Source organism: Penicillium macrosclerotiorum (assembly GCF_028827735.1).
Source record: "Penicillium macrosclerotiorum strain IBT 26536 chromosome Unknown utg000003l_segment0_segment0, whole genome shotgun sequence".
Lineage (NCBI taxonomy): Eukaryota > Fungi > Ascomycota > Eurotiomycetes > Eurotiales > Aspergillaceae > Penicillium > Penicillium macrosclerotiorum.
The window spans coordinates 6,494,497-6,515,633 of record NW_026643083.1 but is presented as its reverse complement, the minus strand read 5'-3'; the positions used below and the strand labels follow the sequence as shown (position 1 = coordinate 6,515,633).

Below are 21,137 nucleotides of genomic sequence, written 5' to 3'. Positions count from 1 at the left end.
ATACCAGAAGAAGTCAAAACCAGTAAGATTCCACCGATTGCGAATTTCTAGAAACTTGGGGGTCGATGATTAGTAGTGTTGCCAATCCCCCGTCAACCGCGAGCGTCCCGGATCGAAACGCCCCCGCCAGGGATCCACCGGGGCAGCTCGGGCGAATGCATCCCGAGACGGGATGCATTCGCCCGCGAACACAACTCGCGACCACGGCCGGACGCTTTGTGGCATCTCGCAGACCAGTCCCAGACGAGATCAGGGAGGAGACGTGGAACCGGCAGTCGACGCGTGCCTGCGCCCCCTCGTGTGTAGATAGACCGAACGGACGGGGAGAACAGGGCTGGGGACGGTACACGAGTATTGACGTGACGCGGCTGCCCCGCCAACCGTGGAGGGACCCCGCGATTGACCAGAGAATGGGAAGGAAAGAGAAAAGAGCATTCTAATAGAACGGAATTTTAAGAGAAAGAGGAAGAAAGAGGAAGATAAGAAAATCCAGGTAGTACGACCCAGAGACCAGAGACTTCAAAATTGGTACAATTTTGATTATATACAAATCAAAATAACAGATTTCATTCGCTTCATCATTTCATTGCCTGAGTATGTTCCTTTGCCTTTTTTGATATTCCCACCCCCATTTCTGCATTGTTGGCTTACGCGAACAGAGCATCGCCCAGGCGGTAGTGCACAGTCTTGACCTGGGTGTAGTTCTCCAGGGCATAGGATCCAAGCTCACGGCCGAGACCGGACTCCTTGAAGCCACCGAAGGGAGCCTGGTAGGAGAGCAGGTTGTAGGTGTTGATCCAGACAGTACTATAACGGGACACGCATAATTAGTGTCAAAAGTCCAGGACCATCCCACGTGAGGAGCAAAACTTACCCAGCCTTGAGGGCGTTGGACACGCGGATGGCGGTGTTGACGTTCGTGGTGTGAACGGCAGCAGCAAGACCTGAAAGAGAAAGGAAGAACACAGATGATCAGTAAGGGTTTCATGAATTTCAGGCATCATGGTGCTAGGACCTACCGTAGCTGGTGCTGTTGCCAATCTTGATGGCCTCAGCCTCATCCTTGAACTTGGTGACGGCAATGACGGGACCAAAGATCTCCTCCTGGGCAATCTTCATGTCGGGAGTGACATCGGTGAAGATGGTGGGCTGGATGAAGTAGCCCTCGGTACCGTGGCGCTCACCACCCAGCGCGACGGTGGCGCCCTCCTTCTTACCGTGGTCAATGTACTCCATGATCCGATCAAACTGGAGCTGGGAGACCTGGGGACCCTGGAAGGTATCCTGAGCGAAGGGGTTGCCCAGCTGGTTCTTGGCCGCACGCTCCTTGAAGCGGGCAATGAACTTGTCGTAGATGCCCTCCTGGACCAGCAGGCGGGAACCGGCGCAGCAGCACTGGCCGTGGTTGAAGAAGATACCGAAGTTGGACCAGGAGATGGCGTTATCAATATCGGCGTCGTCGAAGACAATGTTCGGGGACTTGCCACCCAACTCGAGGGTGACCTTCTTCAGGTTACTCTTGGCTGCGGCCTGCAGGATGGTCCGGCCGACCAGGGTGGAACCAGTGAAGGCGACCTTATCGATGTCCATGTGGCTGGAGATGGCGGCACCGGCGACACGACCGAAGCCGGAGATGACGTTGATGACACCGGCAGGGAAGCCGGCCTCGACAATGAGTTTGGAGGCATAAAGAGCCGAGAGCGGGGTCTGCTCGGCGGTCTTCATGACGATGGTGTTACCGGCAGCGATGGCCGGGCCAATCTTCCAGGCCCACATCAGAATGGGGAAGTTCCAGGGAATGATCTGGCCACAGACGCCGACGGGCTCGTGACGGGTGTAAATGAGGGTCTCGGTGTTGGTGTCGATGGTCTGGCCGGTGATCTTGTCGGCCCAGCCACCGTAGTAACGGAGGCAGCCGGCGGCGTTGGCGACGTCGACCTTGGCCATGGTGACGGCCTTGCCGTTGTCGAGAGCCTCAATGGAGGCGAGGATCTCCATATCCCGCTCGAACAGATCGGCGAGCTTCATGAGCATGCGACCCCGGTTGGAGGGGTCACATCGTGCCAGACACCCTCGAAGGCTGCGCGGGCGGCCTTGACAGCGATGTCGACATCCTTCTCGGTGGCCTCATGGACGGCGACGATCACCTTCTCGTCGGTGGGGTTGATGGTCTCGAAGGTCTTGCCCTCGACACCCTTGACGAACTCGTTGTTGATGAACCTGGGCAAATGGTACAGCGCCCGATTAGACACCAGTCTTTCTCGATTTGCGGAGGGAGGGGAACTGGGCGGGTAGCCGGGGAGAGGGGGGGGGGGGGGATTGGAGTGGAATGAGGGGAGGGTGGTCACCTACAGGCCCAGAGGCTGCTCATAAGAGACATTGGGGGTCTTGATCGTAGTGGACAGAGCCATGATGATGGAATGTACAGAGAAAAATGGAGGCAAGGGGGAGGGAAGAAGAGGCGAAGGGGACAGCTTGGGCGGGGGAGGTTATTCTTTTATAAGTCACAGATTCCCCTCTTCCCACGGGTCCCAGAGTTCGGGTCCACGAGAGCTTCCCCTTCGATTTCGGATGACTGATGCTCGGTGGATCCGAGACCCCTTTCGTCCTCCCATCCTCCAATGGAGCCGGGGGAGGGGGAGGGACTACGGGGTCTCTCTTACCACTGTCCTGGTCGTCTTGGTCGTCTTGGTCGTCTAGTCGCCTAGTGGTCTTCTGCAGCCGAGTTTAGCTGCGGTGGTTGCATGAGGTACATTAGTTGCATGCGGGGGTTCGACACGGTATTTTTGGGTCAGCCGTATCGATACGTACGGACAGCGGGGCTCAACGACCGCGCGGGTACCGGCGGGGCCTCGCACACCCTGGGCGCGGCCCTAAGTACCATCCCGGTACCTTGTCCGAATGCCCCTCCCTCGAGTCTCTGCGCTCATTTCCCCCCTCCCCCTCTTCTCGGTGCGAATTGTAAATATTGTTACTTTTTTTTTTTCTTTTCAACTATTGCGCTTCGTAGATTCCTTTTTCTAGTATTTTTCTAGTCTTTTTTTTTTTTTTTTTTCCCCTATGTTCGACAGAAGAGAGGGCTGGTGTGATTCTATCTTGGTCCTGTTGTACTTCTATTACTGCAAGAGAGAAGAGCACCATCAACAAAGAGTGGATCAGGCTCCTGTAGCCTGCACACGGGATTCGCTTTGAGTTGGGCCGAGGGGTGTCGATCAATCTGGGATCCTGCGCTCGAGGCTGCCGGGAGAGAACAAGCAGCAGCAGAGAGAGAAAGAGGGGCGCGTCAAACCGTGGCGAAGTGGAACGGGTACATCAGAATGATGATAACTCGCCGAGCGGGCGAATGTCTGCCCGGTTACTCGCGGTGGAGACGGGAAGACCTCGGGAATCCCCATATTCCGTCCAGAGGACGAGCAGAGGCAGAGAGACAGAGAGGCAGAGAGACACCGAGGCATCGAGGCATCGAGGATGCGCGAGGTCCCCGTTGCTAGGGCATAGGATCAAGCCGTCGCGGGATCACAACAACCGCCATTTGGTGTGTCGGGATATACTGTATTTACTCGGCCTCCACTCGTCCGGTCCACCACAAGACGAAGACCCTCAGACCGACGCGACGACAAAGACCCCCTCGGCCGAGAAAACAAATCCCCATCCCAATCCCAATCCCGATAGCAAAACAAAGACGAATGAGCCAGCATAGAAATCAAACAAGCAAAGTTCAAGAAAGGGGAGGGAGTGAGAAAATAGCACGGAAAATAGAGGGAAAAAAAGATATAGATATCTCGAAAGCAATCAAACGATCAAATCATCAAAAAACGAACCACTCAAACCTCTGGTGGACTGGGCCGAGGAGACTCTGATTTACTCCCGCATTAGGCAATATGCGTGCTGACTTGAGTCGGGGATGCGGGGTTCGCCCCCCCCCCCCCCCCCCCCCCCCTCCTTCTTCTTCCTCCTCTAGAAACCTTCTTCGATTGATAATTGATTTCGTTGGAGTAAGCTAGGCTCGAGGACTCATTCTAGTCTCTGCATAGGGCCGGGAGGTACCAAAAAAAACAAAAGGTCGGTGCGGAAACGGAAGACCTCCTCCGCGAAGAGGGAGAGTCCCCCCGAGAGGTTGGCATGATCCTGGTTTACAATTGCAAAAATTCAAGTTCATAAAGGATCATTGTAGAAAGGTGGTGGAGTCTGCACTCAACATATCGAGCTGATGAATACGGATACGATAATGTAGCAATCTTGGAAGTCTTCCGAGTCGTAGGAGGGCGCTACTTCGTATACTCCCTTGCCGACGGCCGACTCCTCCTCCTGCACAGACCGAGGTTATACACGCCTTACGATACTGCCGTATACTGGATGAAACCAAATTAAAACAACTCTCATGCAGCCACGTATTGAGGCGTTCCTCCCAGCTTACAAGGGGGACAAAGGAGCAATCAAGTCACGGTACAGGTACAGGTACATGATACTAGCCTCCCTCCACCCCTCCGCTATACACCCCCGATGCGATCCATCTACAGCTTGCCCCGATTCAGAAACCGAACAGGAAGATCGACGTGCCGGCTTCTCAGAAATTCCGCCACATTCTTCCCCAGAAAGTCCACCGTGGTCGTCACCCCCACGCCACGGTCCAGGTGGTTCTTGAAGAGGAAATGGACGGCCTGTAGACCAGGCAGCTCGAACCGGTCAATGTCTCCCATCACCGTTGCAGCAGGATTGGGCTTGCCCAGCAGCCGGCGTGCAGTATCAACTGACAACAGCGTCCGCAGCCAGAGATATTCATCGCGATGTCGGACCCAGAGGCCGCAATTGGCGTCCGATCCCTTATCGCCAGAACGAGCGTGAACAATCCATCCCAGGGGCCCCCGGACCGTTGGACCAAAGTCACGAGCGAGATCGACCGGCTGATCACTGTGAGTGACAGCCTGTGAGGGCTGTTGGGACGGGTAGATCTTCGCGGTGGGAGGCGGGGAGATCTCCAGGACCTGCGTACTAGCCGTGGGCTTCCATGGCAAATGGACTCGATGCCGCACAGAACTCTGGGGTAAGAGAGTCACATAGTATTCGAAGACGGCACGGGGAAACCCCTGTCGCACATCCAGGTGGCAAGTCGCACCCGGGTAGCCCTGCATCATGTTGTCCGTGATGGGTTTCAGGAAGCGGATGGGCGCCAGATCCTCCGCATGTCGCGCCTGAGCCACAATACGGAGAGGAGCAGTCGCACGATTTTGATCTGCAGTATCTGCCAACGGTGACCCCAGGAGGTCGAACTTGAGAGACGTAAACCGATCGGCATACGGAGCCAGCAGACGGCGGACCTGCGTCTCCATCATGCGTGCTTTGGATTCAACATCGAGGCCCGTCAAGAACCACCATACCTCCGCTTGGAAGCCACCCCGAGCGGTGATGCCCACCTTGGTTGTGGGTGGGGGAGGCCCAGATCGAACGCCATGAACGGCAACCCGATTGATACCGCGCTGCTCGAAGTGGATGCCATCGAGGATGGCGGTGACGTCGGAGTTATAGTACCACGGTCCCTGAATCTCGTAGAGAAGCTGAGACGTGCAGGTGTCGACAGTAACCGCGCCACCAGTTACATGTGCTTGCTTGGTGATCACCACGTCTCCCTCCGCCGAAATCTCGGCGATGGGATATCCAATGTTGGCCCAGCCATCCCCATTCTGTTCCAGAGCCTTGAACCCCGTGAAGTTGCCTCCACAGACGTAATTGCTACATTCGATGAGATGACCAGCGACAAAAGCGTTGGCCAGCTTGTCAAGCTCGCTGCGTTTCCAGTTATGGTACCAATATGCAGCTCCAATGACAGGCGATGCATCGGAGACTCGCCCGCAGAGCACAATATCGGCGCCCCCGGCCAATGCCGCCGCAATACCCAATCCACCTAAGTAGCACTGGGCAAAGATGGGCTCGAAGGACCAGTCGGTCAGCTTTTCGCCCGTGTAGATGTTCCGGAACTCGGACTGGCCGGCTTTCAATGAACCTTGAATAGTGGGCAGCACTTCATCTCCCGAAACCCAGGCTACCTATTCAGAGATCTAGAGTTTAGCATAAAAGAGCTCATTGTGTCTAATGAATGTACGGGGTCTGAGAATGAGCATGAACCTTCAGGTCTAATCCTTTCGCCTGGACCATTTTGATCACCACTTCGTAGAGGCCCTTTGTATCGGTGACACCGGCATTGACTGCTAGCTTGATGCCATACTTGGCCAGATCCTCCAAGGCTGGGGCTAACGCCTCTAGAAATGATAGGTCGTATGCCGGCGACGCAGTCGCGCCAACAGCTGTTGTTTGGTCCACCCGCCGACCAGCAGCCGTGGCCATATTGAATTCGCTCATGAAGTCGGCGATAATGACATCGACTGGGTCGGTCGGGTAGTGGTGCGCAAACTCAGCAATTGCATGACGGCGATCTGAAGCAGAGCCCGAGGCGCCTGCGGAGTGTTAATGTCATTGCGCCACAGGAGGGTCGTGATGAATGAAACCTGCCTGCAATACGAATGGGACGACCGGTGAATGCCATGCTATTACAATCAATGTCGGCCTTGTTAGGACTTTGAGGTATGAAAACGCATCCTATATCTTCTCCCAGAGAATTGACCGTTGAGAAGCATTGGCCTGCAACTTAGTTTGGAGTAGGACCGAGGCAGCTCGGCTTCTTTGAAATTGCGGGGTTGCCCGCTCTTCTCCACATAAAAAGCATCTGATAAAACGGGCCAATTATGCATAAGCACCGTAGATTGTCTAGAGCCCCTTAGCGGGCCCCTTGAATTGTAGTGCTCACCCTTTCGCCGCTTTTGCTCAAGGAGTGGGCTTCAAGTACGCTCCTGAGCGAACTGAGATAGTCAGTTCCCATCACAAAGCCGTATTAACCAACTCACTGGGTTTGACTGGTGGCATCTTGGCGAACTCACAAAGCCCGAACAGTGACAGTCTGACTCGAGTATCATAGAACATGGATAAATTTACGTATTCAAATCAGGGAATTGAACCACAACATTTCTCAAAGCAGAGGTTGAAGATATAAAACAATTCTAGGAACAGTTTATGACACAAATGAAAAGAACGGGGATCATCCTCGGATGGAAGTCAGTTGGAGCTGAGCAGGAAGTTGGCAGGTTGAGGGTCAATTAAAAGAGTGGAACAGGAGCTCATGATAACGATGATATTTACGTCAAAACTCGAATGATAGGCTTTATTTATAGATGTTAAATCAAAAAACCCTCCCATATGAAAGTCGACCAGGTTACGAAACTAAACCATGAAACTTAAAATCTCAAACAGAATCCCATAAACCTCGGCTTCTAAACAGCTTTCGCCTTTCCTTTGCCCTTACCAGAGGACACGGAAGAGGATAGCGGACCTGGCGCCAGTGTTGGGAACTCCTCCCACTCTTCGCCATTACCGGAGTCCCGACTTTTCTCCTCGGCCAAACTGAGCTGGATGGCAAATTCGAGATCATCCATCTCCTGCCGTTGGCTGCCTTCTGCCTCTCCATCCTTAGATGTATGGCGAGGTTGTCGCAATCCCTTGGCATACTTGATGGGAATGGATGGCGTCAGGTCGATTGGTGGGGTGGTAGCTTTCTCGTCAAGGAGACTGAGTCGAATCGCCTCGGCGATATCATCGTCCACATTTTCATCGGAAGGATCCTGGTAAGGAGACGATGAAGAGGAAACGTCACCCACCCCAAAGGAGCTCGGCCCGGCCACATCGCTGGGCGAAGTACTGACAACAGAACTAGCTATGGCCGTCTGGTCACCACGCTTTGCGGTATCGCCCATGTACGCTTCCTCACTGAGCAGCTGGGCATAAGCCAGAAGTTGTTCCTCATCGATATCAGGCCCAAGAAGGTCAACCCCAAAGCGCGCACTCAGATGCGCCCGCTCTTTCGAGTCTGCGATCTGCTGACGTTCAAGTTCGATGCGCTCATCTTCGATAAAGTCCTGGATCAAACCTCGGCCACTACTGGTGAAGCGCTGGCCATCTGCAGCGCCATTGCTGCCCCGCAAAGAGCGACGTACTCGGCGCTTATTGCTCTTGTACTGATCCACCGCAGAGGAGCTATAAGACCAGTAACGAAGGTGCGAGCCCAGCGATACCATTCCGCGGAGCGAGGTTGGATCTGGGTCCAGACTGATGGCTCCTGTGGCAAAATAGTTATTGCCCACGCCTAACATAGTAGCCTCCGCCTGCACTAAGCGACGACGCGCTCGAGTCGAAAACCGCGAATTGATAGTACGAATCGGACGTGTGGATGAGGCTAGCGGATCCCAAGCTTGGACAAGACCATCATTTCCTCCATGCACAAGGTATAACGATGTCAAGGCCACACAAGAGATCTGCGGGGATTCAGTCTGAATGATTTGCAGCGGAGAAATCGAATTAATGGCGTCAGCGTGTTGCGCCGCAAGGGCACGGATATCCCAAACATAGACCATGCCAGAGTTTGTGCCGACTGCCAAGTATCTTGCACGTTGACCAGGGACCTCAAGAGTCGACCGGGGCTGTGCCATATGCGGCAGCATCGGCGAAGCTGTGGCCGAGGAGAACGAGGTTCCTGAAAGTGTCAAAAGAGGGTCCTCATCTGCCAGGAGGGTAGCAAAGGTAGAATTGTCCAATGCAGTCGTAGTAATCTCCACGGACTTCTTCTCGCCAAACGTAAAATTCGAAACACGCCATTCATTCTTGGCTTCGCGCATGAGGTCTACCGATCGAGTTGAGGAGCGAGACGGCGGAAGACTGTCAGCAGATGTTGGGTTCGAGATATGGACTGGACCACCGAAGAGAGACTTGAAAGTTTTTTCATGCCCAAATTGAGGTGTAGAGGCTGAAGAACTCAGGCCAGACGTCGAGGCAGTACGAAGATATCGTCGGATCGAGGCATTTTCCGGGTCTCCGCCTCCACGAGCAATGACGAGCACAGACTCGCCTGCGCCTCGCGCATCATCACCAGCAAAATCAACATGGAGGTCACATCGCATGTTCCACCCTTCGCAAACATTGCGAAAGTGTTTCGGTTTGAACAAAAGGAACTTTTCAATTTCCTTAGTCTCGGCGCAAATCTGGGTAGGATCAAGTTCCATGGAATCCGATGAGGATCGCGGACTATAGCTCCCATCAACAGGCTCATGACTGAATATGTCTGGGCGAGCCTTCCGTCTACTCAGTTCCAAAAGCTCCCAGCGCACGCTTCTACCAGTTTTCCAGGCTAGCTCATCTAGTTGTTCAGCATTTAACTTCGCAGTAGATGGAATGTTCGGCTGCCGTGGGAGATCGGTGAGGTAGTATATTTCTCCAAGTGCGTTGAGAGCGACTGCCCATATACGTTGTTGTGAATGGCGCTTGAGAGAATATTGGCCATCCACAGCAATGCCAATGATGGGAACACCAGGGCTGAGAACCCACTTGGCAGTCGCCTGACCTGGCTCAAATCGCTTTTCGTAAGTGGGATGAGACCCTAGTGAATAAGCCGACAAAATACCAGTAGAAGAACCGGTCATCATTGCCATAAGCCCACCAGTTGTCTTGAGGATCGAAGAGGACTTGGCAATCCAGACTGAACAAATTGCATTTGTGATCATGCTGACGGCGGGAATGCCTAAGTTGGGATGGGAGCCCAGCTCTGAGGGGAGAAGGAAACGGCCTCGCTGCTCCGTTGTTGAAATGAAGTAACTGCGGCCGTTGGGACAACCTTCGCCATAAATCATGCCGTAGGGCTGACTGACATCCATCGAATTAGGCACACCAATCATTTCTCCTGCGCCGAGACCATATGGCGCATCGCCTGGGAAAATATCGGCGAAATGTCGAAACATTTGGTGATCCGATAATCCCCAGTTACTGATCTTGACTGCCGACGGGTCACTGGCAGAGGCAAGGCCTTGTTCCGCGGCGCCGTGAATGAAGGTCGGCTCTCTGTTCCCCGTATTGAATGAGCCATGAAGATGACTCACCGGCAACAGCAATTGCGAGGTGTAGGTCACCACGGCGCTGCCGTTGCGGGCGTTTGCCGACCTCACAGTTCCATGTTTCTTGGAGGGTGAGAACTGAGCCGGTTTGCCTCGAGATAACGAGCGCATCAGCCGGGTACGCAGAATGTACTCACTGCGCCAAGACGCCAGAGCAGTCAGCCTTGCGAAATATCGCCGATCCGACATCAGATCCTCCTGGTCCGCGGGGTCGCGCCGCCCATGTGCCATGGCCTGAGGGCCAGCGAAGAAACGAGAAAATGCAATTCTCCAAGCATGAGGAGTTGTGACCAATGCATGAAACCGGCGGGAAACCTGCGTGATCGCCGAAAGAGACTGAGGAGGCAAATGCGAAAGTATATGGGTGAGAACCTCTGTTGAGAGTTGTTAGTTGAATGCTTCTAAGTTGAATGAGACTCTTAGATCAGAGCATACCATTTGGAAGAGCCTCCAGAGGCAGGTTTGACTGGCCATTAGATGCAACCACTTGCAAGTTGAGTTCTGCCATCCTCTTCCCTGGAATTCCCGCATTTTCATGCTGGATCACTCGTCGGGCTGGAGAGGTTAGCGGGGTGCTGCGGTCCTCGTTCACGGACGCGCGGATTGCCCCCAGTACAGGAGACTCAAGGACCGACTGGTCTCCGATCTCCTCTTGGTCGAGGGAACCAGAGACTGGGCCATCATTGAGATCATTTCCATGCTGGGTGGGGTGGAGGTTGGCTTGAGATGAGTCAACGGCAGGTGTATATTGAGGAACGGCAGAGGGCTCGGATTGCATAAAAAGGTCTGAGAAGAGATCTGAGGAACAGAAGCGACTGAGCCAGTGCAGAAACCTGGATCAGTCGAGACAAGAAGAATGCAGAAGAGGGGTGGGAAGCGTGGGGTTTGAATGCGATGCGGAGGGAAAAGGAGAGAATTGGCGCGCAACGGGAGAAGAGCGGAGGTCGGAAGGCGATGCAAAGCGGCCATGTAGCAGAATACTCAGACGGCGCTGGGAACGTGCGGTTCTGCCGCGCCGCAATTTGCTTATCCGGTCTTATCAGTCTATCAGCTTATCGCGAGTCAAATCACATCAGATACTGTCGCTTCAGCGATACTTGACGTCTTTTCTGGGCAAATTCTTACATTGATTACATTGATAATGTTGAGCATATCAGTCGTCAGCTCGTTCATCTTCGTGGACGGTTCTTCTCACTGGCATCTTTCGCCGACGACGAGCAGCTGGATTATTGCCGCATGGCCGCTTTCACGCGCGATGTCTCACGTGATAGCGCGACCCGCTGCACGTCCGCGTTAAACCGTCTCTTTGTGGCCCGTTGCGACACACCAGGAGTTGTCGTTTGGGTCAGTTGTGTCGGTTGAGATATTATTGGGTCTTCCAGTGGTTTATTTTGACCTGCGCCTGGCTATTGAAGCAGCTTTTCCCAGGCCAGCTGTCGAGGACCATCTTCTAAACAAGTAGCTGAACCCCGGGCGTGCGGCCAACGATCGATCTCCAAACAGTATGCCAAGTGCTAATGGTAAGGTTTTTGCAATGAATTTTATCATTTACAACGAACAATATATCCTGATAACTATTCACAGAAGCGGAGACCATCCGCATCCTTGTTTCTACCGACAACCATGTCGGATACAATGAACGAGATCCCATTAGGGGAGATGACAGCTGGAAAAGCTTCCATGAAGTCATGTGTCTAGCGAAAGAACATGATGTGGACATGGTATTACTTGCGGGAGATCTCTTTCATGAGAATAAGCCTTCGCGCAAGTCCATGTATCAGGTGATGCGTTCCATCCGAATGAACTGCTTCGGTGACAAGCCGTGCGAGTTGGAGATGCTCAGCGATGCAAGCGAAACCTTCCGAGGAGCCTTCAACCATGTCAACTACGAAGACCTAGATATGAATATTGCGATCCCAATTTTCTCTATCCACGGCAACCATGACGACCCTTCAGGCGAAGGCCATCTCGCCGCTCTGGATCTACTACAGGTCTCTGGCCTATTGAACTACTACGGGCGAACCCCGGAGTCAGATAATATCGAAATCAAGCCTGTGCTGCTTCAGAAAGGCCAAACGAAATTGGCCCTGTACGGAATGAGCAACGTTCGAGATGAACGCTTGTTTCGCACCTTTCGAGACGGCAAAGTCAAGTTCTATCAGCCATCCGTTCATAAGGATGATTGGTTCAACTTGATGTCCGTCCATCAAAATCATCACGCATACACTGAGACTGGATATTTGCCTGAGAACTTCTTGCCCGAGTTCATGGATCTGGTGGTTTGGGGACACGAACACGAGTGTTTGATTGACCCGAAATTGAACCCTATCACCAAATTCCACGTTATGCAACCTGGATCATCGGTCGCAACGTCACTAGTCCCGGGTGAGGCCGTTCCAAAACGGGTGTCGATCGTGAGTATTACGGGTCGAGATTTCAAGTGCGAACCGATTCGCTTGAAAACGGTTCGCCCCTTCGTGATGCGCGAAATCGTGCTATCCGAACAAAAGGAGGCACAAAAGTTTGCTCGGAAGGAGAACAACCGAACGGAGGTGACCCGTTTCCTCATGTCAATCGTTGAGGAATTGATAGAAGAAGCGAATGCAGAGTGGCGAGAAACCAATGGTGTATTGGACGATGACGAGGATGATGAAGTGTTGGAAGCTCCTTTACCTCTTGTTCGCCTTCGTGTCGAGATTTCCACCGCTGAAGGTGGCAGCTTTGACTGTGAAAACCCACAGCGATTTTCAAATCGATTTGTCGGAAAGGTGGCCAATGTCAATGATGTCGTGCAATTTCATCGGAAAAAAAAAACCGGGACTTCTTCACGAAAGACCGATCAGAGTTCCGATGATGCGGCTACTTCGCATCTGGCTGCCCTGGATACTGTTAAGGTGGAGCAACTAGTAAAAGAGTTTCTCGCATCACAATCCCTGAGCATTCTTCCTCAGAATTCCTTTGGGGACGCGGTAACGCAATTCATTGATAAAGATGACAAGCATGCAATGGAAATGTTTGTCAATGAATCGCTGGAGAGTCAGGTCAAGCACCTGATGAATCTCGATCGCGACGAAGATGATCTAGGTGATGAAGAGAGAGCTCAAAGCTCCCTTGTGACTGCGATGGAGAAGTATCGTGGGCAGATGGAAGATCTATTTAATAAAGGTGTCAAGAAACGCACGCGCGGGAAGAAACGCTTCAAGCCAAGACCGGATGGATGGGATTCTGAATTTGATGGCGAGTGGGAGGATCAACCGGGTGCTCTCATTCATTCTGATAATGAGGGTGGCGATCCAGCTGAGGAAGAAGCTGGAGGGGATGACGGCTCCGCGCCAGGACGAAGTCGCACTGCAGGTGGCACCACGCGTGGCCGAGGTCGTGGTCGCGGTACCGGTCGTGAGGCGGCTCCCACTTCCCGAACAGCAAAAGCTCCCTCTACGACAAAGGGGCGAAAGAAGCAAGCTGCTTCGGACGAGGAATCAGACGATGTCATCATGCTGGATGACGACGACGACGACTCCCAGGCTTTGTTCGTCAAACAACCGCGTAAAACAGCAGCTTCGAGGGGACGTAAGGCTGTCGCAACGACCACCACTCGGAGTCGAGTTGGACGCACTACAGCATCACCAGCCCCGTCGTCGACGACTGTGGTTGGAACTGCTACACACCGAACAGCTGCCCGAGGCACGAAACCAACACAGACTACTTTGAGTTTCGCTGGCTCCCAAGCCAGTGCCAGTGCCACTCGTTCATCACGACCTAGTCGATCGACTCGTAATACGAGCGTGATAAGCGATGGCATTGATGATGATGACGATGATGATGATGCTTTTGAGCCAATGGCTAGTTCTAGTTCGAGACGTCGGCGCTGAGCGGACGGTCTTTATGAGAACTTTCGAGCGTTGTATTTTGCATTCATGCGATTCTGACGCATTACCCTCCCACAAAATCTCTAGCATTATTAATGAAACCATGAAGATTTACGTAGATGGCTCTTCCTCCTCACAATAGTTTCTACATCATGACTAGCAAACTGGAATACTGAGGTCAGGAGAACCACAGAATCAGCAGTCAAGGACCAACTATCTCCAGGACAAATCCTATCTTGTGTTTTGAGTGCTTTTTCTAGGTTTCAATCCTTATAGAATTTGAGACTTCATCTGCATTACACTTCGGAATGGGGTCATTTTTCGGTGTGATGAATAATTGAGGGGGGGTTCATGACTAGCCTAGAAGCTTGGGAAGCTTATTTGGGCCTCATCGATTGATAATACAGAGATAATGCAGAGGTATCACAATGAAAAATAAACGTTGGCATTGACTCGTCACAGCGGCAACTGTCGAACACTGTCAAACAAAGAACAAAGAGACATCATCCGCTGGTCTACCAACAGAATGAAGCATATGCAGAGAAGCAAATAAGTAAGTCACAAGAAGAAAATCCCTCCGTTCAGGAGAAGCATCGGTCGGGACTCGAGAAAGGTTGAGCAACACAGCAATAGTCACAAAAGCACGGGTGTCACAAAGACTCTGCGTGTTTACCAAACCAATTGAAGATTAATTGCCATGATCAATTACAACAAAGACGCAAGCAACATGAAGACACCGCTGAGGCCGCCCAGGGCAATAGATGGAGCACCGTTCAGCGAAGACGCTGCGTTTGTGCTGGTGGAGGTACCCGAGGAGGACGACGAAGAAGAGCTAGAGGTGCCAGTGCCAGTGGAGGAGGGTGAGTTGGACTCGTCGTTGGAGAGAACCTTGAACTGGACATTGGTGATCTCCTTGCCAGTGTAGTCGTAAACCTTTTCGGAGAGAGTGGTAGCGGTCACGGAGACCAGAGAGCCCGAAGGCTTGATGCTAGCAGGAAGACCGTTCTTGATATAGTCAGAGACCTTGGACGGGGCTTCAGGTAGATTCCAGGCATTATAGAAGTCGGAAGATGTGATGAGAGAGGGACTGCAGGTCTCGGGGTCGACGCTAGTTTGAGAGGTGTTGCTGGAGGAGATGCGGTCCATGTCCAATTTGCTAAATTGCGAGAGCAGGTTGTCGTAGTCGATAAGAGTGGTCACGGTTCCGTTAGAGTTGCTCTTGATCAGGCCGTACTCGTTGGCCTCCTGGGTCCACTCATACACCAGGCCACCAGAGAAGGCCTGGGTCATCTCCTCACCGTACAAGGCCTGAACCTCGGTGAAAACACGGGGCTTGACGTCGTTGCAGCCATACTCGGAGAAGAAAACGGGCAAGGTGGCGTTAGAGAAGTCATCGGTCAGAACATCATAGCCGCTGGAGGTGTAGGTCGCCTTGCCGCACCAGGAGTATGAGTTCAAACCGAAGAAGTCGGCACGAGAGCTGGTGGAGTTCTTGAGCTCGCACTCGAAATAGTGGGCGGTATCCATCAGGATATCACGGACATCGGCGGCGGAGTAGCCGACGGGGATAGTCCGGTCTGCGTTTTTCGCGATGTAATCCTTCATGTCCCGCACGACAGCACGGACATAGGCGGGAGCCAGACGAGTGGCATCCTCATTGATCACCTCGTTTCCGGCGAAGAAGCCGAGGATATTGGGGAACTCCTTGAATGCCTCGATCACACCAAACACCTGTTGGTAGTATGCAGGGGTGTAGGTCGTCCAGGGGGCAGTGCGATCCAGCGCACCATTGGCCAGTGGGGAGTTAACATCGAGAATCATGTAGATGCCGGCAGCATTGAAGATCGAGGCGCACTTGTTGTGATCCAGGGAGGGCTCCAGGTTGTAAACCCGAATGGTATTGATCTAAGTCAAGTTTTATGAGTCGCGAGGTCTCTCTCTTAATTGATTGATCGCTATCAAGACGCCCCAGGTATTGAAACATTGATAGAGTATGGACTTACACCTAGGCGCTGCATCAGGGCAGCGTCACGCAGGCAAACATCAGGGTCGCTCAACGGATCGGCCTTCTTGCTGAAACCAGATGAGCCACCAGGCTGGTAGCTATTGCGCAAGTTAGCTACTAGTCTGTCAAAGAGGGCTAGGGGTTTGCCATAAGAGATATATGGAAAGCCCAATATTTTGAGTTGGTTGGACGCGAAGGATTTCGTACTCGACGCCAATGATCTGGAAACGATCACCAGTCTTGGTGTTGACAAAGTCCTTGCCTTGGACCTTCAGAGGAGTCACGGCCGCGGCAGAACCGGCGAGGGCACAAATGGCTGTGAGAAGACGACCGTAGGACTGGGGTTTAAGATGTCAGCGTCAGAAGCTTTCATTAGGGCTTGGCGTTGCAGCGCATCGTGTCGGGGTGTCACCTACAGCGAACATCTTGAAGGTTGCGGATCAGATGCGATGGAACAAAGAGCCAAGATAATCAGGATTGTTCCGGTAGTAATCAAATTGTCGAGGAGCCAGATTATCGAATAGATCCCGATAGTCACGTTAGAGAGGAAAAGGAGAGACAAATCGCGAAATGGAGAAAGAGTGGCAGCGCGATGCGCAGGAAAGAACGTCGGGGCAACCAAGGTTGCCGAAGCAAAAGCACGCAGAATTGCAGGATGAGGCCGAAGCTGAGGCAGAAGGGGGAGAAGCTCTTGAATAAAAAGGAGACACGAGAAAATCCCAAGGATCAGCGGGGAACATCAGGGCCATTGGAACCTTCGAAACATTCAGGCATAGACGCCAATGTGGGCGGGCTAAAGTGGATCGCGCCAGGGTCAAAGGGCCCAGTCAGGGACCGCTTCGGGGTTCTGGGATGCCCTGGGGGGCCTCTTGGGGGAGCCCTCGGGGGTGCTGGGGGTCACTGGGGGTCGCTGGGCCCTGGACTTTGGTGCCGCCCAGTGGGGCCCTCAAGGCCCAGGAGGGCCCCTGAATGGCCCGTCAGGGGTCCATCGATGATCTCACTGCGTCTGTCCGGTATTTTCGCGCGGTTTCACATCGTGAGAAGCGGATCCTCAGGGCCCGTGGGCCAATAAAAGGGGAGGATGGACCCAATGGGATCCTAGAATCATTCGGATCAGGATTTAGACCAGGATGAGGGCCAATCAATATAGTGATGTTCGCGTAGGCGGAGTGGGTGATACCAAAGATGGGATTTTTAATCGCCTTTCATTTGCTCTAAAATACAGACTGTATATCACCCCCTCTCTCTCTCCTTCATGCCCATAATGCAGAACAGAGAAAAAGAAAGCCCGGAACATACAGAAATCAAAGGGTGGGCGGCATGGGGTTTCGAAAAGGGGCAAAGGAAATAAAAAGCCATGGCGCCGAGAAATACCAAGGCCACAAATGCCCACGCCGGCCTGGGCCAAGACGACCCCAATACATATACACAGTTCAGGCAGAACAAGGAACAAAAGCAGAAGCGGTGTAGTGGAGAGTGGACACCATCGTGAGGGGGGGGGGGAAGGCGGATGCAGAGGGTGTGAGAAAAGGAGGATGAGAAAGATGAGAAGAGGATGAAGAAGGGAAGGAAGTTACAGGCAAAAGGCGGGCCAAGGGCAAAGAAAACGTTCCCCCAAGAACGACTTTATACTATCGGTGGCTCGGTTTACTCGACACCGTGGTTGTCGGCCGGGCTGCTCTCGCCCGTGAACGAGCCCAACTTCAGACCGGAGTCCATGGCAACCATCTCGGCCAGGATCTCCAAGACTTCCTTGGGGACAGTCTTGTCATAGATCGAGATCAGATCCTTAGGCTGTGGGTACACCTTGAGGGCCTTGTAGAAAGCAAGGGCCGCTTCGATCTGGTCGGAGCCTAACACAAGAAACGGAAGGTTAGTTGGGATTCTTTCATTTGGTGTCATCTGCCCCGGTTGAACCTACCCTCGGCACACAGCCCTTCACCCTTGGCGACCTGGTTCATGAAGTAGGACTCCTTCTCCTCCAGATCGGCCGGGAAGCCTTCATCCTTGGCCTGCTGCACAGCCGCCTTAATGGCTTCGCGCTGAGCAGCACCCTGGGCCTCCGCCTCTTCCTTCACAGCCTTGGCGAGCTTGCGGTTGTTCCGCTTGAGGGACTTGCGGAATTCGGGATCGGTCTGTCGCTTGTGGTCAAAGTACGCGGCATAGGCTGTTACAGACCCGGAAATAAAAAAGTTAGGCTATGAAATTCAAGGCTTGCCTAGCATGATCGCAGGACTGGGATGACGGGAAGTCCTTACCGAGCAAGCCGGTGATAACGGTGCCGGCCGACACGGCCACCAGAACAGATGTGCGCATTTTAAAGGAAAGGTTATGGAGGAAATGAATTGAAAGACGCGACCTGAAACCACGATACAAGCGATTCGGGAGAGGGGGAGGAAGGCGGAGGACGTGAAGCGGCGATGAGCTCGGGTGTTTGGGGAACGATAAATTTGAAGGGGATTTACGTTCTTCCGTCGGCCTTTCTCTCCCGCTCGAGCGAAGACGACGTCAGGCCGACGGGAACGAGCGAACAGGGTATTCATATTTGAACAAAAATATGAAGGGGGGAAAATATATTCCATGTATATCTAGAATCTGGGGCATAGCAGAAACCCCTGGCAAATGGCATGTCAAAGTATCCGTGTATGCTGTACCTCCTACATATGGAGGAATAATATATCAGCGCATAATGAACACGTTACCCGCGAACGAGCTCTCTGGCTATCGAATCAACACCCGATACCAATGCAACTAGAAGAAACCACTGAATGAAATGAGAACTGGCTGACCCCGAAACAATCTTTTCAAAACCTCCTCATTGGCCCTCGATCCTGGAATATACAGGTTCTATGTTCGTGTTGTATAGTTCTCGCCCAAGGTAACGTGCTCTACGCTATTCCGCTTCGGGTTCTCCCCAGCCCGACTTTCGACTTGGGTCGATCGTCACTTCGGAACCCTTCCCACCCCCAGTTCTCCCCTCCCCAGCTGTTCAGCTGCCCAGCGTCGTCAATCGCCCTTGTTGCATCATGGAAGGCCGAGGCTTGACCTTGCGGAGCAAGTCTCGCCGCCAACGCCCCCAGATTAGTGCCCCCAAGCCGATCTCCGGCCCCTTGCCCGCCAACACCAGAGCTCCCGATGCCGGTCAAAGTGCCATCTCCGTGGGCCGAGAACGGGCTCCCCAGAGTGATGCTACTTCCGATTTAGTCAAGCGACGATACTCAACTCGATTCAATGCCGCCCCGGAGTTCGATGTCAGCGCTCCTCCTGTCCCCGCTCTTCCGCCTCAAGCCCAGGGAGGATTTAGTGGCTTAGGAGCTCCAGCCGCAACGCAGGGACAACCTTCGCCAGCGGACGGCACATCAATTTCCCCCGAGGTGGACTTAAAGGCATTGCGAGATCCGAGTCTCCCCGTGGAACGATGTATGTGGACCAGTTTACTCACCACCTACCCCGAGGACAAATGTTGACGAGTTCCCCCTCTTCCCCCTCAGATGTTGCCGGGCTCCTTGCCAACGCGTCGGAGGAGGAGATCCAAAGTTATCAGCAAAGTCTTCGAAAAGTGAAGAACCGGACATCGACCGATCTACAACAGAATGTCTACCAGAACCGAACTCAATTTATCAAGATCAGTAAAGAGGCCGAGAAGCTGAAGGATGAGATGCGGACCCTGCGTACCCTCATGTCAGAACTTACCACCGCACTCGGGCAAACAACCGTTGGTAATACGCCGAATCCAATGTCGCCGGTGGACGATCACTTCCCCAAGCGCAATACCAACCGCAGCTCCGTCGCCAACCTGGAAAGCATGTGGAGCGTTCAACTACAGACGCTGTGGAAGACCGTCGAAGGGTCCCAAAAGTTCCTGCCAGCGGTGCCTGGCCGTCATATCGTCTTAGAAACGGGCAACTGGGCCGAGCTGGACTCGGCGACCTGGAAGCCGAAACGGCCAGTACACATCGTCCTATTGAACGATCACCTGCTGGTTGCTGCCAAGAAGCGCAAGCGGGTTGACCAGAATCACCCGAACCACCGCGGCCCAGTCCCGACCAAACTCGTGGCCGAGGAATGCTGGCCGTTACAAGACATTGATATGATCGACTTGGCGGCCAATCTGGGGACTGGCGCCGCTCGGGAAGAGGCTTTGGACCGTGGCATTGGAAACGCAATCAGTATCCGTGTTGGCTCTAAGCCGTTCACCTATCGGCAGGACAAACGCGATACATCCACGAAGAACGAACTCCTGGCGACATTTAGGAAAACAGTGGAAGACCTCCGGCGCACGTTGCGATCGGAGACCGAGGCTGCCAGCAAACCCTTGGAGGCGTATGGATATCTCGCTGGGAGACATTTATCCTACTCACAAAAGGCCGAGCCGTTTGACCTCGGAGATTCTCCTCGCGACAAATCCGATTTGCGAATCGACGTCGATGGCAAACAGCAGAATCTTCGCTGGGTAGAAGGGCAAGTTGACGAGCTGGACATCGACATCGCGCTCCAACATTTTGAGGCTGCGGTTTCCAGCATTGAGCGGCTTCGAAAACTTGCAAAGGGATTGAAAGGCAATTCAATTGCCCAGGAGGTGATCAATGTCAAGGTCGACGGGCGCGCAACCCGTCTCGCGGGTATGCTCTCACGGTCGCTAGTGGACACACACTCGTTCCCATCCGCGACCAAAACCAATGTCAGCTGGCTCAGCCGTCTTGGATTCGAAGACCAAGCGCGCGAAACATACCTCAAGGCCCGGTCAGATGTCATTGCGAAACGTACCCGGTAAGTGACGGACGTCCATTCACCATTCACGCATTCAAGGAAATTATTTATTGACTCGAGGATGTACGCAGAGCCTGTGTTTTCGAGGGTGATCTCCCCCTCTACATCTTCCAGATATCTTTCGTTTACTTCACCCTTATAAAGAACACTATCAGCATCTACCAGCAGTGTTTCCCGAGTGTGATGACGAGCTCCTGCATTCGCTGGGCGAAGTCTCATCTTGATGGGTTTAATGCCTTACTTAGCCGCCAACTCAGTAGTGTTCAGCGTGGTACCTCTGTCTGGCAAAAGTGCTTGGACATCGTTCATGAGCATGCCGCCTTGTTGACCGAGGTCGGCGTCGACTTTACGGACTTGGTGGCGCGCGGGCTGGAGGACCAGGGGGAGGATGGGTCTCGTACCGTCCAACCAGGCCAATTGTCTGCGCCGCAGCCCCCCACGATTTAGTGAATCTACAATTCAAGGATAGTTCCAACATGATCAATTGTCATTTCCTATCGTAAT

At 53.2% G+C, this 21,137-nt stretch overlaps 7 protein-coding genes across 7 annotated transcripts; 2 read left to right on the top strand and 5 right to left on the bottom strand.

Annotated features, from left to right (window-relative positions):
• Positions 1 to 647: 647 nt before the first annotated feature.
• On the bottom strand, positions 648 to 2,411 carry N7462_005250 (uncharacterized protein; the record flags this gene model as incomplete). Its single annotated transcript, XM_057076975.1, has 5 exons — positions 648 to 807; positions 875 to 944; positions 1,020 to 2,022; positions 2,070 to 2,220; positions 2,353 to 2,411. 5 exons carry the CDS (start codon positions 2,409 to 2,411, stop codon positions 648 to 650), a joined length of 1,443 nt encoding a protein of 480 aa, XP_056936480.1.
• A 2,103-nt stretch (positions 2,412 to 4,514) lies between these two features.
• On the bottom strand, positions 4,515 to 6,541 carry N7462_005249 (acyclic terpene utilization AtuA family protein; the record flags this gene model as incomplete). The annotated part of the gene is made up of 3 exons (XM_057076974.1): positions 4,515 to 6,044; positions 6,124 to 6,452; positions 6,517 to 6,541. 3 exons carry the CDS (start codon positions 6,539 to 6,541, stop codon positions 4,515 to 4,517), a joined length of 1,884 nt encoding a protein of 627 aa, XP_056936479.1.
• Positions 6,542 to 7,322: 781 nt separating this feature from the next.
• On the bottom strand, positions 7,323 to 10,767 carry N7462_005248 (F-box and WD domain protein; the record flags this gene model as incomplete). The annotated part of the gene is made up of 2 exons (XM_057076973.1): positions 7,323 to 10,363; positions 10,425 to 10,767. 2 exons carry the CDS (start codon positions 10,765 to 10,767, stop codon positions 7,323 to 7,325), a joined length of 3,384 nt encoding a protein of 1,127 aa, XP_056936478.1.
• A 726-nt stretch (positions 10,768 to 11,493) lies between these two features.
• On the top strand, positions 11,494 to 13,861 carry N7462_005247 (MRX complex nuclease subunit; the record flags this gene model as incomplete). The annotated part of the gene is made up of 2 exons (XM_057076972.1): positions 11,494 to 11,509; positions 11,574 to 13,861. The coding sequence occupies 2 exons, from the start codon at positions 11,494 to 11,496 to the stop codon at positions 13,859 to 13,861; spliced, it is 2,304 nt and encodes a 767-aa protein (XP_056936477.1).
• A 702-nt stretch (positions 13,862 to 14,563) lies between these two features.
• On the bottom strand, positions 14,564 to 16,288 carry gel2 (1,3-beta-glucanosyltransferase gel2; the record flags this gene model as incomplete). The annotated part of the gene is made up of 4 exons (XM_057076971.1): positions 14,564 to 15,763; positions 15,862 to 15,961; positions 16,071 to 16,201; positions 16,280 to 16,288. The coding sequence occupies 4 exons, from the start codon at positions 16,286 to 16,288 to the stop codon at positions 14,564 to 14,566; spliced, it is 1,440 nt and encodes a 479-aa protein (XP_056936476.1).
• Positions 16,289 to 17,510: 1,222 nt separating this feature from the next.
• N7462_005245 (TOM complex receptor protein TOM20) lies at positions 17,511 to 18,179 on the bottom strand (the record flags this gene model as incomplete). Its single annotated transcript, XM_057076970.1, has 3 exons — positions 17,511 to 17,716; positions 17,785 to 18,030; positions 18,122 to 18,179. 3 exons carry the CDS (start codon positions 18,177 to 18,179, stop codon positions 17,511 to 17,513), a joined length of 510 nt encoding a protein of 169 aa, XP_056936475.1.
• Positions 18,180 to 18,781: 602 nt separating this feature from the next.
• On the top strand, positions 18,782 to 21,080 carry N7462_005244 (exocyst subunit EXO84; the record flags this gene model as incomplete). Its single annotated transcript, XM_057076969.1, has 3 exons — positions 18,782 to 19,283; positions 19,355 to 20,633; positions 20,705 to 21,080. Coding segments are annotated over 3 exons (2,157 nt in total), but the record flags the coding sequence as incomplete, so codon positions are not given.
• Between the last annotated feature and the right edge of the window lie 57 nt (positions 21,081 to 21,137).